Genomic DNA, 17551 nt, shown 5'->3' on the forward strand with positions numbered 1-17551 from the left:
GTTGGGCAAGAAAACGTAAAAAGAAACCAGACGAGGCATCTTTGCCGACAGGGTCGGACATTGCTTTGAAGCTCTGGAAACGTTCTTTTGAAGTTTGTAAATAAATCAAAGAGATTGTAACTGGCAGCGAGCCTGGAGTTTTATCTATGCCGGCTTTGGCAGCACACATCTCTCACACCTTTCATCAGTACACAAAGAAAGGCTAATGCAATAAAAACTGCAGACAGCAAACAGAATCTTAGCCAATTCTCCCTTCTCCCACATCACCTTAGAGGAGGAATTTCACCTACAGCACATGCATGCATCACCAAAGCGCAATGTGTGTTTCTTGTTTCAGAAATAATAACCCAGAACGTAAGAAGAGTCCTGCTAGATTAGGTCAGTGTCCCATCTAGTCCAGCATCTTAGTCTCACAGTGGCCACCCTAATGCCTACAGGAAAACCTGCAACCACCACCCAAGCACAGGAACACTCTCCTCTCTTGAGGTCTCCAGCCATTGATACACTCATATGCATATTTTAAATAAATGGATAACTAAAACCCGTATAATTAATTGCTTTAAAAAAAAAAAAGTTGCACCACCCTAGGAAAAAAGCCCAGGTGAAATTTGAATCATGCCGCCTTACCACCAGGAGCTTTGCAAGAAGTGATACCCCAGGTAATCGTCTTGACACCGCAGACCAAGGTTTTCACCAAGCTTCGGCAATCCGTGACTTGGAATGTTTGCTTGTCTTCCTTCTCCTTCTCCCCTTGCTTCTCAAAGACAGGCCCCGGGGCAGGGGCCACGGGAGTGGTGGGAGCAGGGGACGGAACAGGAACCGGAGCGGCATTTCCTCCAGCCGGCACGCAGGGCAAAGCGGCTTCTCCTGCCCCAAGTTCAGACTGCGGCTTGCACTTTTTAAAGATCACGGAGAGCTGATAGCGGGCAATGGTGTGGAATTTAAGGACGAAAACCTGGAGGAGAAGCACCGTCACAACAAAGTATGATTCATCATCTGAGTCTAGGTGTAACACCAAATCCGACAACCAGTGAAAGAGGCCGGAATGATACTGGTGTTCACACACACACACACACACACACCTCTCCCTCTGCTAGAAGGCAAACCATCGCTTGCCATTAGAGCCAAACAAACTATGGTTTTGAACTTGTCCTCCAAACTGGGATTACAAAGCAGCTTCAAACTATGGTTTGCAATTCCCTGTATGAAGGGCAAGTGCAAGCCATAGTTTTGTCCATTCAAGTGTAATGACAACCTGTGGTTTGCCTCCTAAACAGGAGGAGAAAACTGCAGCACAAAATAGAAGAAGCGAATGTATGAGCCCAAGAGTGGTTTTCAACTCAGGTTTTAACTCAGAGTAGATCCATTAAAATTAATGGAGCTAACGTAAACATTCATTCATTTCAATGGGTCTGCTCCAAGTAAAACTTTGTTGAATAGCGCTTCCAGTCCCAAGTAGGTCAATCTACCTTTTCCATTTAGTTATGTGATTTTAATGACTATTTTCATTCCAGCACCCCTACTTTAAATGCCACAGTACCTCCAACATCCTCATGAGGATGTCTCTGCCATTTCCATTTTCCTGTTCGCTCTTGGATCGAATGCAGTCCACGAGATTTAGCAGAAGTTTGCATGACATGGTCTGGATACTGCTGGGCAATGATTCGTCATCAATATTCTTAGCAAATAACTGGACAGCAAGGGAGAGGTCGTTGAGCGGCAAATGCTGTCGGACATGATGAACCAGATCCGCTAAAGTGCTGTATGCAAGGGGCCTGGGAACACACAAAGAACAAATAAACTAGTTACTTTAGCGTAATATCTCCAGTTTACGTGTTGAGCCGATATGTGTGAAGCCAACGTAGACGTCCAACACACAGTGATGAGGAGTGAAATGGTGGTAACCAATGCTAGTCCTACTCACAGAAGACCCATTGCAATTAATAAACAGGCCAATGGGCCACCCAGTCTAGGATCCTGTTCTCAAGGTGGCCAGCCTAGGAGAAGCATGCACACAGGACCTGAGTGCAAGAGCGACTCTCTCCACTCATGTGATTCTCAGCAACTAGTATTCAGAGGGATCTTGCCTCCGATGGCGGAGGTTGTTTGCATCTGTCTGTCTCAAGAGACAATGGGGTACACCTCCAGGGATAGAGTCAAACCGCTGCTAGCGGCACCGAAGTGACCTCTCCAGGGAGCAAGCCTGGGCAGTGTGCATGGAGGCCCTGGGCTGCCCAGATGGCAAGGCCCCACTCCTGGCCTCATTGATGTAGTCCAGGCATGTCCAAAGTCCGTTTCAGGGGCCTAATAAACTGTGGTAGTTTATTTCCTGGGGTAAAATCCTAAAAAAAAACCTCAGCACCTGCAACCCTTGAAAAAAGATCAAAAACCTCAATGCTAAAAAAAGGTCAAAAAGGTCAACAACTTTCGTTGGCCCTTTGGTCAGCCCCCACAGCCCTTCACTTCATCAAATCTGGCCCTCTTTGAAAAAAAGTTTGGACACCACTGATGTCGTCCAAAGGAAAGCAGAGCAATATGTTTGGCACCATCTTGGCTGCAGGAGTTGCCGAAGAAGGCATAAAAGGCGCCATCCAACCGTCCTGGGGACTAAACTTAGTAGAACAGAAAACAGCCATCATGGCACATGCAGGAAAAGATGCCTTGTACAACCATTAACTTATTAGCCGACCACCTGTAGAGAAGACACAATGGAGAGAAGAGAGGGACCGCGCCTGCCAGCAATGCCAAACCATCTGCACATTCAGGGACAATTGAGAAGTAGAGCATAAGCACAGACATGATTGGGGATCTCAAAATGCACAGAGCTGTAGACTCTCCTTTCTAACAGTTCCCTTAATGTATGGATACCAGGGGACTGGGATGCCAGGAGCCTGTCGTGAGTAGGGTCTATAGGTGTGGTCCTCCTACAGCCTCCTTGGGTATAATGTACACATGGAGAGATAATGAGTGAGCAGCCCTTTTGCCTTTTTTCCTTCTTCAGCCAATAAATGGGAGCGCAGGTAGGACAAAGACCTGGTTATGATCTTGTGCACCCGCTAAAACATCCCATGCGATGGCAGCGTTAACAGATAGAGAACAAGCTTCATTACGCACCTCAGGGTTTCGCGGGCCGTGTATCCAGAGCCTATTAATATGGATTCATCAAACAATTTGTCCATGCACGGAATAAATTCTGTAGTGAAAAGTGACAAGAGAAAGTTGTCATGATAGAGGCAACAAAACAAGAATTATTAAGCAGCTGTAATTAATGCAGAAGGCAGTCCAACTACTAGGCCACCAATCAAACATTTCTTGCAAAATTTAGCCTACCAAGCATGACTTTTAATCCTCGGGAAGTGGCAGTTCTGCCAAAAGTGAATTTAACATGCTGCTCTCTACAATGAAGAAAAAATGCCGCAGGTATTTACTTAGCTTGCAAATATTTGTTTCCTTAAACTGATTCTGAGCACCCGGCCCAAGTTTACTGGAGTGGTACAAACATTTAGAGCATTCTCATCCCTCTCCAGATCAGCAGAAATACTCCCCAACGAAATTATGTTAAATGTATTAAGGAACACTAGTACAGAAAGATCTGACCAAGATGTGCTTCTGAAACCGTGTATTTCTAAATCGTTAATTTCTCTCATTGGTTTAAAGAGCTGAGGGTGATGTACATGCCATTTTACTTTATATTTCACTTCACAACAGCCTTGTGAGGTCGGCTAGGTTTAACTGAGAACATGAAAGCAAGAAACATAAGGAGATTAACATGCCCCTTTCAAGAGTCAAACATAGACGTTACTTTCCATATCATTATGCTTTTGTTAATGAGATAAACACACTTAATTAGCAATTAAGTTACAATCAAGACTGCAATCCTTAAAGGGAAGTGCAATATTAGGGGGTCTGTAGAGCTGGATCCCATGTGCAGAATTAAGCTAAGCTATACCTTTGTCAAATCACGATTTTATAGATCTATTTAGACAATCCAAAAACAGGTTTTATCCAGCACACACCATAAGAAAACAGGTGGAGAACAAAGAATGACTTCATTGTATACATTCCCATATTTCTGCTGTACAAAGTAGCTGTGGAAGAGTAGTGTAAACTCAAAAATTTTGTTTTTCCACTCTATAGGCTCACCAGCACCTTATGGGGGGCGAGGACTTTGCATTTAACTTGGCAGATTCCAGTTGATTTTACATTTACCAATGTAAGATATTAAATTCCCAGGTACCAGCAGTCTGATTTGACCTGTTTGACCGGTTCCAGTTCATAGGCATGGCTGATTTTCTATCCACTTCACGCCAAGTGAAGCGAACTCAAACTAGCTCTGAAACTGCTGTCTATTTGCACCCACTTGACTCTGGCAGCAATCATAAAGCAACCTTAACAAGTGAGGACTCGTAACACTGAGAACACAGAACCATACCTTGTGACCCACCTCTCACCATTTTCCCACCAACATATTCCAACTATTAAAAATATGCAAAAGGGACATACGGCTCCTCAGGTCCGTGGTCAGAATATGCTTGGCTGCGATGAGAAGCTCCTTTCTCAGGTGAGCTGTTTCTGCAGGACAGTTTGACAGCAACTGCAACATGCCTTTTACCATTTGCTGAGAATACTTGGCCACCAATTCCTGATAAAAGTAAAAATATAGATGCATATCTTCCAGCTATATTTATGGCATATATAGGTTAAAATCTCAACTAAATCAAACCCTGGTAGAGGCATCAATAAGGCTTACTTTCCACTGTGTATACAGAGGCCCCATCTACAGAGGTGGTGGAGTGGTTGTATTAAGCTGAGAAGGGGATAGGAATCCAACCAAAAACACAACCAAAAACCAAAATTGGGGAGTGGGTGAGAAGGAAAGCAAGGAGAGGGAATTCCTGCTTTCTTCTACCTCCTATGAATCCTCAGAAATCCCCAGTTATATGGCTTTGTGGAGAATCATTTGTCCTCCAGGTGCTGCTGAACAAAAACTCCCATAATCCCTGGTCATTGGCCATGCTTACTAGGGCTGATGGGAGTTGTAGTTCAGTAAAGTTTTCCCCACCCCCTGTGTTATACAAAACGTTGTTTTACACATACTTTTTGGGTGGGGTTTCAAAAGTATTTCCCTTTTACATGGAGTTTTAAGGTTTCCTATTTTGTTCTCTTTTGATACAGCCTATGCACCCATCGAAAAAAGTTCTGTTAACTAGTGGAATGCATGACTCTCTGCCTCCACCTGTCCAAGAATGCTCAAACCTCTTGAATGTAACTTACCTGATAAATTCTTATTATGTAGGCCAAGAACGACAACGTTTTTATCTGTGCAGCAATGAAGTCAGCATACAGTTCCTTGTTGTAAAGTTTATGCTGCCTGAAAATTGAACGTCAAACAATGATTTAGTCTTGCCTTTCCTTTTTTAAAAAAGTTACCTCATGAATGGTGTTTCTTCTTTTTTTAAAGCTTAAACGTTACCATTTACATGGCTAATGTAAAAAGGCTTTGCCAGGAGATTTTGTTATGTAACCTTACCTTGCTTGTGTGGACACCTGAATAATAATTGTATTCATGATCAAGGGTACAAATTCAGCCACCACATTATGGATGTTCAGTTTGTACAGCTAAAGAAAGAAAAGAAAACAATGTGTGATGAAAGATGTATGACTGTTGCTTACAAGGCGGTTTTCGAACAAACCTGCAACCCAAATAAGTTCGCAGCTTGGTGCCCCAAAAGTTACAGCCGCCCTCCATTCATATGCCAGGTAAGGGGAGGGGAAAGCACTAAAGTTTGGCTAGAAGACAGGGCAGAAATTTAGACACAAGCAGGTTATTTATATGAAGCGTTCCAGTACTAACCTGATACATAAGGACAACAATAATGGGCAGCTCAGCTAACACCTTCAAGGAGAGAGAGCCTCGAGGAATTATTGAATGCTGGGGAAAAGACAGAAGCAAAGGGCAAACATTTCCATAAAATGTCTCTTTTAAAATGGGATTTTAAAAAATTAAAAGCTGTTAGCATGAAACACAGTTTGACAGCTGCTTTCTTGGATCTGTTTGTTTCAATATCGCTTGCAAGTTTTAACCAACATGTTTTTTTCTTCCTAAAGCTCCAACTTGGTCCACGTGACCCTGCTGAAGACCCGACAAACAGCTTAATGATGCTGGGCAAGAGGAGGATGGAGAACATCCTTCAGATGAAAGAGCAGCATCAGACTGTTGGCTGTCAGTCCCAACGGGAAACAGAAGGCAGGCGGGGGGGGGGGGGCAAAGAAGGAAGGGCAGACAAGGAAGACCAGGGGAAAGGCAGAGCAGAGAGACATGAAGCAGCACAAAGGAAGAGACAGAAGGGAATAGGACAAACTATGAAGGAAAGTAGGGCTGCCACAAAGAGCGTGCCTGGCCAGGGCAGCAGAGTAGGGAGGGATCTGAGGCACCAGAGATAGCTTGGTAAGTAAGAGCATGGTGCTGAAAATGCCAAGGTCAGAGGTTCAATCCCCAAAAGGGACAGCTGCATATTCCTGCATTGCAGGGGGCTGGACCAGATGATCCTCAGGGTCCCTCCCAACTCTATGATTCTAGGAGAACTCACAACCCCCGTGGGAAGTCAGTGAGAGAGAAAGGAGAGGCAGAAAGGACAGAAACCGATGCTGTATAGGGGAGTGAGAGACTGAATGGGTCAGAAATGCTAAATAAATAAAAACAAAAAGAGTGGTGTCCAGTGATGAAAATAGATAACCAAACTCTTGGAATGAAGCCTCCACCAGGTGGCAGACAAGAGGTGACATATATTTATTGCTTATAGATGTATTGCTCAGGTGGGGCTCTCTGCAGTCTCCCATCGTGGCACTGCCAAGGTTCATATTCACTTCATGCCAACGCAGATGCACCGTAAACCACAGGGTTCTATTGCAAGCTGGAGTCATGTATTATACATACCGTTCTCGTTTCGCTGTCGTCCCGTTCTGGATTTACTTTCACTACGATCGTCGTGATCATACCCACCATTTCTGGAGTAGGAACAGTGTTGTCGGGGATAACCTGAGGATTCTCAAAGTAGCGATTCTACAGAAAGAAGCAAAGAGATTTTGAAGCATTAACAATAGCTGCAGATCTCGCCGACTTCACAAGCGCTGATAAGCTTACGGAGGTGAAGCGCGAATAAAGCAGGGGAAAGCCAATTCTACCAGACTTCGTGGCTGCTGAGGGATGGGGTGGGAGGAAAGGAGGAAGAAGAGCTCATTTGGCAATGAGCTCTGACAAAAGGCAACTTTGGCAAAACTCACTGTTGATAATTAATACAGAACTGTGAATATCGTACTAAGAATAGTTCAATAAGCTATTAGCTATCTCTGGATACAATTAGCGCATGATTATACTGCTGCAATAATAGGCACTGCTGATCGTCTATGATTAAATGTTTTCTCCCAACATCTTTTTCTTATAATATGGCATTTACAAAGCCCACACCAAGCGTTTCAGCATCCCTCTCAATATACATTCAGGGCTACTGCAATCCCATCTTTCTGATACAGCCCCTTGCAAGGACCATAAGGTACTTTGAACACTTGAAAGCACTATACAAAAAGGTGGTGTAAAGGTTGTTGTTATCATCCCGGCCTTTGAATCTCCAAGTGAATCCTGACAAGACCGAGATCTTATGGAGCTGGTGAGTGGGCGATTACCAGACCCGCAAGCTCCTGCCAATTTTGCGAGGCAAAATAATAATCATCAAAAGTCTTCCAGAAGGCATAAAGGAAAAGCCACCAAGTTGGGGTATTTTATCCATGATGGGTCAAGAATGTCGATTTCAGAAGTCGAAAAAAATTAATTAAGACCTACCACTACTTTTGGAAGCTCCTTGTAAATCTGTTTCACAAAATCCAAAAAATGATGTATCTGTGGAAAGGGAGAGAAAAAAAGTATGAGTCTATGTTCTAAAAAACTTTTTCTTAAGCCGTTCTATTTCTAGGTATTCACACTGAACAACTTTAAAAACAAAGGAAGTGAACTGGGCAGGTTCTAAGTAACTAGTTTTAGGGCATCCAATTATTTAGCATGCCCAGTAGGATTACCGCTCTCTTGCCAACTTACACAGATACAACAGTATTCATGGATATGTAGGATGGAGCTGTTTAAGAAACTCAGACCCAAGTCCTTTCGGGATGCAGAACCCATTGCTCAATTATTTTATGCATTGGCCATGCCTAAGTTTAATTTGGGAACTTAGAATTCCAACAAGTGATCTGAATTGTCTCTATACTAAAGCACAGTATGTGAAACAAGCAAGAGGAATTTGAGCCCTTAATGCAGGATGGCAAATATGACCTAATAGGCGTTACTGAAACCTGGTGGGAAGAGACTCATAAATGGAAAGAAGAATTAGAGGGGTATAACCTGCTCAAAAGGAACAGACCACCTGTAAGGGTGGATAAGAGGAGTTATGATAGCCATTTTCAAATATCTAAAGTGCTGTCACATGAAAGATGGAGAAACCTTGCCCTGCACCCCCCAAAAAAGCTCAACAACTTTGACCTGAACCCCAGAAAAGGGGGTAGATCACTGCCAGTTTTTAACTCTGTGAGTAGATCGCAGTCTCTTGGGAATTGGCCACCCCTGCTGAATAACACACAACCCACACTCCAGAGAGGCAGAGGGGAGCATAGGTAAAGGGAGGGGACAAGACCCTTCCTTATGTGAACTTAACAGCACAATTCTATATACATCTACTGAGAAGGAAGTCCCAGTGAGTTCAATAGGGCTTCTTACTGAGTACACAATTGCAGCCTAAGTTGACTCATCCAATAAGATAGTTATGTACTGTAATAGTAAAACAGAAAGCTAATGATTCCTTTACAAGTATTCTAATAATTTATGAAATCTATCCATAAAATCCACAACTGTATGCACTTGAATCTTAAGTCCTTAATTACAATATTCTAAAGTTTCTGAAACCTCCCAGAGATTTCATAAGGAGACAGCAGCACTGGTACAATTCTTTTCCATTTCATTTTCAATTATTATTAGATTATGTTTCTAATATAACAAAGCACAGAATCATAGAACTGTAGACGTGGAAAGGACACCAAGGTTCATCTAGCCCAACCCTCTGCAATGCAAGAGTCACAAATCAAACATATCCAAGTAGTAATACAAAAATAAAACTTTAATAGTACAGGAGAAAGTAATTTACCTCTTGCGTGATTGGTGGGCGGAACTGTTTGTGCAATTCAATGATTATCCTCAAACAAATAAGTACATTTTCTTCATTTTCAGTCTAAGTGTAGGGGGAAAGAGAACAGATTTATTATTTCATGACTGAATTCCTGAACATTTTAAATAATGTTGCAGTTGTCATAGTTTCTGAATTATTCAGAAAAGTGTATTTGCTTCTGTGAAACTGTAATTCCTTTAAAAAAAATCTTTATTGTCATTTTTTTATGAGAGAAGAAGCCCAAGGTACCCAGAGACTTTTCACAAATTACATGAAAATGTTATATAGATGGTATCTAACACGTAGTATATTGCCAAAAAAGCATAAATCAAAATCGAGTAAGTGTTGGAAATGCAAATAAAAAGAAGGTACTTTTTATCGTATGTGGTGGTCTTGTAGTAAAATTAAAGCTTACTGTGAAATGATATATAATGAACTGAAAAAGATGTTTAAGATGACATTTGTAATAATAAAAAAAAATAGAAGCTTTTCTCTTGGGAGTTATAGGTGTAGACCTACCCAAACACTACAGAAATTTATTTACCGTATTTTTTGCCCTATAGGACGCACTTTTCCCCCTCCAAAAATGAAGGGGAAATCTGGGTGCATCCTATGGGGCGAATGCAGGCTTTCGCTGAAGCTTGGACCGACCCCTCTCGCTCTCCAGGCTTCAGGAAGACATCCGCAGCCTAGGCAGCCTTGCGGGAGTTCCCGCAGGGCTGTCTAGGCTGCGGATAGTAGCCTGTTTCCCAGAGCGCCGGGCGTGCTGAAAGCAGAGCGCCCAGCACTTCGGGAACACATCCGCAGCGTGGGGAGCCCTGCAGGAGTTCCCCACAGGGCTCCCCACGCTGCGGATAGCAGCCTGCCGCCTGGCGCGCAGGGCACCCTGAAGCAGAGCACCCCGCGCACCGGACAGACATTCGCAGTGTGGGGAGGCATGCAGGAGTTCCCCACAGGGCTCCCCACGCTGCGGATAGCAGCCTGCCGCCCGGCGGGCGGGGCGCCCTGAAGCAGAGCGCCCCGCGCGCCGGACAGACATATAGAGATTTTCACAATGGGGACAACAATAAAACATAATAAATAAGGAAAGGAGGAGGGAAAAAACAGGATGTAGCAAAAACATGCAATGCAGCTTTACACAGTTATCATAGAGAGGAATAAGAAAGTAGGTTAATCTTCTACAAAGCCTCTCCACACAAGTAACCTCAAAAATTGGAGGTTTGGTGCATTTTGCATCTCAGTTGACAAATGATTTTTTTTTAATGCCACATAAAATGAAAACGGTCTATTTTTTACTTGCCCCTAAGGGCTCTCATTTGCTGCATTGTGTCTCATATACAAGCACACTGGAATAACAGAACAACATGTGACATTTAAAGAGTACTCCATCACTTCTAGTTATCTTTCCAGTTATGAAGTTTCAAAGGTAGGTAAATCCACAACAGGAGTAATTCTTTTTTTAAAAAAATGTTGCTAAGATTGTATTTTTAAAGTACAGTACCTCTAGAAATCTGAACATCACAGATAAGATATTTTTGGTGTGCGGTCGAAGATGTTCATTTGTTGGTATTCTATGGATTATTTCCAGAACTAATTTTCTCAGTTGCTGGGGAGGGATAAAAGGAGGGTCATCAAATCAAAATGTATAACTCAATGAAAAGTCATATGGTAAAGCCCTAACAGCTTGAGGAACACGTTAAAGAAAAACACACAGATAAAATCCCAATATGCATAAATAACAAAGCTTCCGTCTGGTTTGTCAAAAGGACTCATTAAAAGACAAGGCCTGAGAGAAAGAGAAGAGTTCGTTTCAAAATATACCTGTGCTGGCTTTTCCTGAAGAAATTGAACCTCTCCGTCCTGGAGAAAAGTAAGGAAGCGAGGAATGATGTGTTCCAGGAACGTGGAATACTGCTGGGATGACGTCACATTCTAGTAGGAGAAAACAATGTTTTAAGGATCCTTATTTCAAACATGTACACGATGTGGAATTAAGTATTTTAGTGAAAGCATGGCAGTCAAAGGTTTCATAGCCAATCACTTCAAGCTGCTGCAACTACTAAAACTAAACAAGCCAAAAATTCTTCAAATTATTTTGCTCATTTTGAGGACAATGCATACATATTGCCAAGCTAGAATAGAGGGCTGTGCAAACGGCCAACTAACTTGCAATCCCATTGCCTCCTTCCCAGTACTTGAACTTCAGTGTGTTTCAGCACGCCCACAAAAGTTAGTAGCAAAAAGAAAATTTACTAGCATACTTGTGATTTGCCTTGCAACGCTGGCTGCAAAAAAACAGAAGCCCCCACCACTGTGGCCAGCTTGGAAATGCAGATTACTGGCCTCTTAGCAGAATCGTTTTTTAAAACAAAAACAAAACCTACCAAGCAGTATAGCAGTGGAATGATGGAGCGATCCAGCCGTGCTCCACCAGTTCACTGTGGTTCTGGGTTGGTTAAGGAGGAAGAAATTTTCCTTCCTCTGTGGCCAGAACAGGAAACCAAGCAGACTGCTGAAGGAGAGATGGAACAATCTGTCCCTCCTCCACCAGATCAAATCTCACCTGTATGGTATACCTGGTGGGCTATGGCTCACAGCAAACGTGTTATACTCAAGGATGGTTGATTTGTGTCTCTGCACCAAGCCTATGTGGATTTGGGGGCGAGGGACAATTTTAACTGTCCTGATCAGATTTCAGTTGGGTGGGTCTCTAGTAGAGAAGCCACCTTACACAATTATTGTTGGAAATCTCTCCACTGATCTACAACGTTTAGATCAGTAAGACAGCGATCTGATTTTTGTTACCTCAAAGTTTTCACTGACTTCTTGCATCATCTTCAGCTTTGTTTCATCAGCTACAAATCAAGAATGGAATAATAAAAAGAAAAAAAGTTAAACATGTTTGACAGATATTGAAGAAATGCTCTTTGACCGCACTCCAAGAAGCAGTCAGATCTTATCAGTTTGGCTCTCATGACCCAAATTGTGAATTCCACAAATCACAACTCTCACTCAAACACACCTGCACTCGTCCATCTCCACGCAGTCACACACAAGGTTACTTTTTCAGGGTTCAAGAAAATATTTTTCATCATTTTGCTTCTTCATTAAAGCAAAGCTTAAGGTGACGGCGGAGTTTACTGAACCATGGCCTGGTGCAGACACAACTCTGGCTCACTCCAAATCCTGATTTCTTGGTCAGGAACCAACCTCAGGCCCATATTCCCTTCACTCTCCAAAACAATTTCCTTTTCTCCCTGAGGACCTTAATCACAGTCTAGCATTCACTCTACAGCAATGCTACTACCTAAAGTGAATACTAACCAGGTTCGCTCTTCACCCCAGGTTTGCAAACCCACTTCAAAATTGAGATTTCACACTGTGGTAAAGATGGGGACTCCTGCTAGCATCAAGCATGCTCAGGATTGGTACAGATAAAATTCAAAATTGTGCTTAAGGCCAATAAGAATTCACATATGACAGGAATTATGAAGGTTGAGCACATTCCCAAATTTAGGTTCTGATTTACAGGCTGCAATTTGCAAGAGCCAGTGATATGTCTGCACTAGGCCAGTGTGAATAACTCGTCTAGCAGAGGAAGCAAAAATAGAAGAAGAAAAAACCTGAAAATAAACTTACGTGTATTGACATCCGTTAGAGCTGCCACAAACTGGAGGTATTTTTTCATTAAAGTGGTTTGGTCAACCACAGTGGGTCCTTGCGTTGAAACAAATGCCATTTTTCCCTTGTTTGAATGTAAGTTATCACTTACAAAGAAGAGTTAAAGACCTCAAGGATCAGTCAGCCTGTTAAAAACAAAATGCAAGGCTACTTTATCAAACAATAATAATAATTTATACCCCACCCATCTGGCTGGGTATCCCCAGCTACTCTAGACAGCTTCCAGCAAAATATAAAAACATTAAAATGTCGCAAACATTAAAAACTTCCTGATACATGGCTGCCTTCAGATGTCTTCTAAAAGTTTTGTAATTCTTTATCTCCTTGGCATATGATGGGAGGGTGTTCCACAGGGAGGGCACTACTGCTGAGAAGGTCCTCAAGAGGTGGACCTCAGTGTCCAGGCTGAAAGATGGGGATGGAGATGCTTCACCAGGTATACAGAAGCTCCTTCAGCTATACTGAAGCCTGGTGTCAACACACACATAGTGGGCTACCAGGATCACCCCAACCATCCACATAGGATGCTTCAATTGCCCTTCATGCATTGAATTTCACCTCTGCATAAGGAACGGCTCACCTAGGTCCACACATGAGCAGGCCTCTGGCACACTACAGTGGTGCCTCGCAAGACGAAAAGAATCCGTTCCGCGAGTCTCTTCGTCTAGCAGTTTTTTCGTCTTGCGAAGCAAGCCCATTGACGGCTTAGCACATCAGCGCTATTAGCGGTTTAGCGGCTTTTAGCGGCTCATCGGCTTAGCGGATAAGCGGCTTAGCGGCTTAGAAAAAGGGGGGGGGAGGAAAAAAAAAACCCTCAGGAACTCGCAAGACATTTTCGTCTTGCGAAGCAAGCCCATAGGAAATTCGTTTTGCGAAGCACCTCCAAAACGGAAAACTCTTTCGTCTAGCGAGTTTACCGTCTTGCGAGGCATTTGTCTTGCAGGGCACCACTGTATCTATATAACTCAATTTTTGCCGTATAAGGACCCAAAGCTCCCACTGCTACATTTTGCAACCAGCTGAAATGTCCAAACACTTTTCAAAGACAACCAACCCCACACACTGCAGTAATCTAACCTGGATGTGACCATGGCATGTTGAACCGTAGTCGGATTTCCTAAGAAGGTACTCCAAGCCTATGAACACTGACTCAGGTGTAAGAACCACTGTAGAAAGTGGACTGACTTCTAAGCTAACATGCTTAGGATCCAGATGTAAAAGTGCCTTTTCTGTACTTTTCTGAGAGTAAGCAGAAGCCAAAATGTGACTGCAGAACAGACTGACTTAATGGCTGTATACTGCCTGCGCTTCAACTTATGGAGGGGGAAACAGAATTACCTTAGAATGAGCTAATGTTTTCCTTCCTTGCATGTGTGACATTGAAATAATTATTTGGGGACTGAAATGAATTCTGTCCACTCTGTTGTCAAATACGACTGACAAAAGTTTTGAGGGTGGGGCATATGTGCATCCGAATAAGATGTTTTAATTTTCCTCTCAAAATATTTGTTATATAAATTATTATTTGTATCAAAAACTCCTATCCCAGTTCTCTCTTCCAAAAAGAAGTTGCTTGAAGCAGTTTTGGAGAGATAAAAAGAAGCACAAAAATAGCAATGATCAATTATTTAAAAACACCATCACCGGCCTAAAAGCAGCAGCAAAGGAATAAAGACACAAAAAGCCAAAACTAATAATAAACATATCAAATTAAGCAACAACAAAAGCAAAGGCTTATTTGCAAGGAAATGACTTCAGTTTGCCATATATTTATTTTGTAGGTATTCCACTGCAGTAGTTGGAAGTCCTTCATTAATCATTCTTAGGGATACAGTGTTTGGCCAGACAAGACAGTCAGCCAACATGACGCCCTCCAGGTGCTGTGAACTACAACTCCCATCATCCTTGACCAAGTAATGGCTAGTGGTCAAGGATTACGGCAGTTGTAATGTCTGGAGGGCACTAGGTTGGGAAAGGCTGCTTTAAAAACACACGGGCTTAGACCCAGGAACACACAAGGGCCACAAAGGATGCCAACTTCTGTTCTAAAGTGCTTGCTATGATGCATTTGTGTATCATCTCTAGAACTAAAGCCAGTGGGATTCTTTACTTGAAAACTAATTACACTTAGGAACATTTCCATGCAATTGCTCAATCAATGTTTATTTAATTAGGTGACAGGGTAATCGTTCTATTTAAAATATATTAAGGCTGTAGCCAATGTTAGTCCTACTCAGAATCAATCCACTGAAATTGATGGACATGGTGACTAACTTGAGTCCATTAATTTCAGTTGTGTCTACACTGAGTAGAACTTCGTTGGGTACAACCTATCATGCAAAATATTATTGGAGCAAAACCAGTTGTTGTTGTTGTTGTTGTTGTTAAAAACCTTGAAGACCTTAAAAAACTTCAAAGACTACTGCAAAACTTGTAATGGTTCAATTCCCCAATATCAGTCACTGGCCACAACACAACCTGGGCAAACGTGATGTTTTCAATTGGTAACCATTCACACGCATTAAAATAGCTGGGTTTTAAACAATATGCAGTAGCATGGGAGCATGACTGACTGCAATCGCTGTTGTTAATGCAGGAGAAATCCTGCCATTTAAACAAATACGTTTCAGCACTGGGCCAACTTTTTGCCACTGAAATTTACACCCTAAAATTCAAAAAGTAACATGTCTGGTCTAAGGCAAACCTTAGTGCTGTAAGGAGGATAAAGAGAGAAAGAGACACCCCGTTTGCCAGGATACAAATTTTGACAAGTAACGATATAAATGCTTCCTCTCTCCTGCTGTGTTCCAATTCAACATGAGATCTTATGTTGAAGGGTGGTATATAAACAAACAAACCCTTTCTACATGAAAGCTTGCCTCTGTTTTAGACTGTTTGCCATGCCTCTCATCCAAACAAACCCCCTGCCCATATACAATCTACAAAACCTCCGCTGTCAGAGGCAGTATGCCTGTAAGTATCAGTTGCTGGAAATGGCAGGATGATAAAAGTGCTGTCAAGCTCTGGTTCGGCTTACAGGCTTCCCACCAGTGCCACTATACGAACAGGATGCTGGACTAGATGAGCCACTGGCCTGATCCAGCAGAGCTCTTCTTATGTTCTTAGTCCCCCTAAACTGCTCTCACTTCATTTCTCTAAAGGAGCAACTCATCTGGGACCCCAAGGGTCATCCAGTCCAACCCCTGCAATCCAGGAATCTCAACTAGATCATACCTACGGAATCTTGCAACCACAATGTGCCAGGTCTTAAAAGGAAACACAGCTGGTTGGACTTCCTTGGACTCCCAAGTGAGCATGCATGGTTCTACCACACACCCCATGCGCACATATAAAGGTAAAGGTAAAGGTACCCCTGCCCGTACGGGCCAGTCTTGACAGACTCTGGGGTTGTGCGCCCATCTCACTTAAGAGGCCAGGGGCCAGCGCTGTCCGGAGACACTTCCGGGTCACGTGGCCAGCGTGACATTGCTGCTCTGGCGAGCCAGAGCCGCACACGGAAACGCCGTTTACCTTCCCGCTGGTAAGCGGTCCCTATTTATCTACTTGCACCCGGAGGTGCTTTCGAACTGCTAGGTTGGCAGGCGCTGGGACCGAGCAGCGGGAGCGCACCCCGCCGCAGGGATTCGAACCGCCGACCTTTCGATCGGCAAGTCCTAGGCGCTGAGGCTTTAACCCACAGCGCCACCTGCGTCCCTACCACACATGGTTCGACCACACACCCCATGCGCACATATACAAGCCCACAATTTATCCTCACAACAACCCTGTAAGGAAGTTAGGCAGAGCAGCAGCTGCTTGCCTAAAAGTCAACCAGTGCAGACCTGAACCCAGATCTTCACAATTTTAGTTGAACTGGCTCCCGCAGGAGGCAGTGAGGGCCACCAAGTCTGCTACGCCGGATCCTTCCATCCTTACCCCCACCCCGTTCTCCTTTCACATAAGACGCACGTACTACGTCATCTGCACAACAACCCCCCTGGGAGGTAGGTTAGGCCGAGTGGCAGCGGGTCACGGGCAAGTGGGGATTCGAACTCGGAGCTCCTCGGCGCTCAGTCCCTCAACTTCCTGCCCCCCTCCAGATGCCGTGAGGACTCCATCTCCCATCAGCCTCAGCCAGCGTGAGCAGCGGCGAGGCATGACGGGAGCTGTAGTCCAGTAGCCACCCAGCAGGCGGGAGCGCAGGTGAGGGAAAAGCCGCTCTAACCACTACGAGGCGTCAGGGGCCCCTCAGCGCCTTCGGCTGACTCCTCCCCCTCGCAGGCCACGCGCGCAGCGGCGGACCAATCCCCGGCGCCCGTGCGCTCGGCCCCGCCCCTTTCTTCCCTCCACAGCAGGAACCCCGCCTCCTCCGGCCTCCCTCAGAAGCTCCGCAGCCACGCCCACTTTCCTCTCAGAACGGGAGGGGGACTCGCCTCGCCCTCCTTTCTTGTCCCCCCTCCCCTTTCCCCTCGCCCCGTTTCCTCTCCGTTTCCCCCCCGCCACTTTCCCCTCACCAGTCCAGGCCGCGCCGGCTCCTTCATGCCTTCCTTTGTTGCCTCCGCGCAGCAGCTGTGGCCGGAGCAGCGACGGCGGCACCAGCGGCGCATGGGCGCCTCTCCTCGCCTGCCCGCCTGCCTGCCTCCCCCTGCTGCTTGCCC

At 44.2% G+C, this 17551-nt stretch overlaps 1 protein-coding gene across 4 annotated transcripts in view; it reads right to left on the reverse strand.

The window, feature by feature from the left end:
* TRRAP (transformation/transcription domain associated protein) overlaps positions 1-17551 on the reverse strand; it is a 167047-nt gene extending 149496 nt beyond the window's left edge. For 3 of the 4 annotated variants that reach the window (XM_079953626.1, XM_079953625.1, XM_079953623.1), the window contains exons 1-15: positions 17408-17551; positions 12852-13018; positions 12018-12067; positions 11034-11144; positions 10714-10818; positions 9192-9275; positions 7841-7897; positions 6938-7063; positions 5855-5932; positions 5531-5619; positions 5275-5371; positions 4504-4642; positions 3115-3193; positions 1541-1775; positions 628-955 (exon numbers count right to left, since the gene is read on the reverse strand). In XM_079953626.1, the coding sequence (XP_079809752.1) occupies positions 628-955; positions 1541-1775; positions 3115-3193; positions 4504-4642; positions 5275-5371; positions 5531-5619; positions 5855-5932; positions 6938-7063; positions 7841-7897; positions 9192-9275; positions 10714-10818; positions 11034-11144; positions 12018-12067; positions 12852-12951 (1678 nt within the window). In that variant the 5' untranslated portion in view covers positions 12952-13018; positions 17408-17551. Of the gene's footprint in view, positions 1-627; positions 956-1540; positions 1776-3114; positions 3194-4503; positions 4643-5274; positions 5372-5530; positions 5620-5854; positions 5933-6937; positions 7064-7840; positions 7898-9191; positions 9276-10713; positions 10819-11033; positions 11145-12017; positions 12068-12851; positions 13019-17396 lie in introns of all 4 variants that reach the window. The other variant, XM_079953624.1, reaches the window with a different exon arrangement.

This window comes from Podarcis cretensis (assembly GCF_951804945.1).
Source record: "Podarcis cretensis genome assembly, chromosome: 14".
NCBI classification, from domain to species: domain Eukaryota; kingdom Metazoa; phylum Chordata; class Lepidosauria; order Squamata; family Lacertidae; genus Podarcis; species Podarcis cretensis.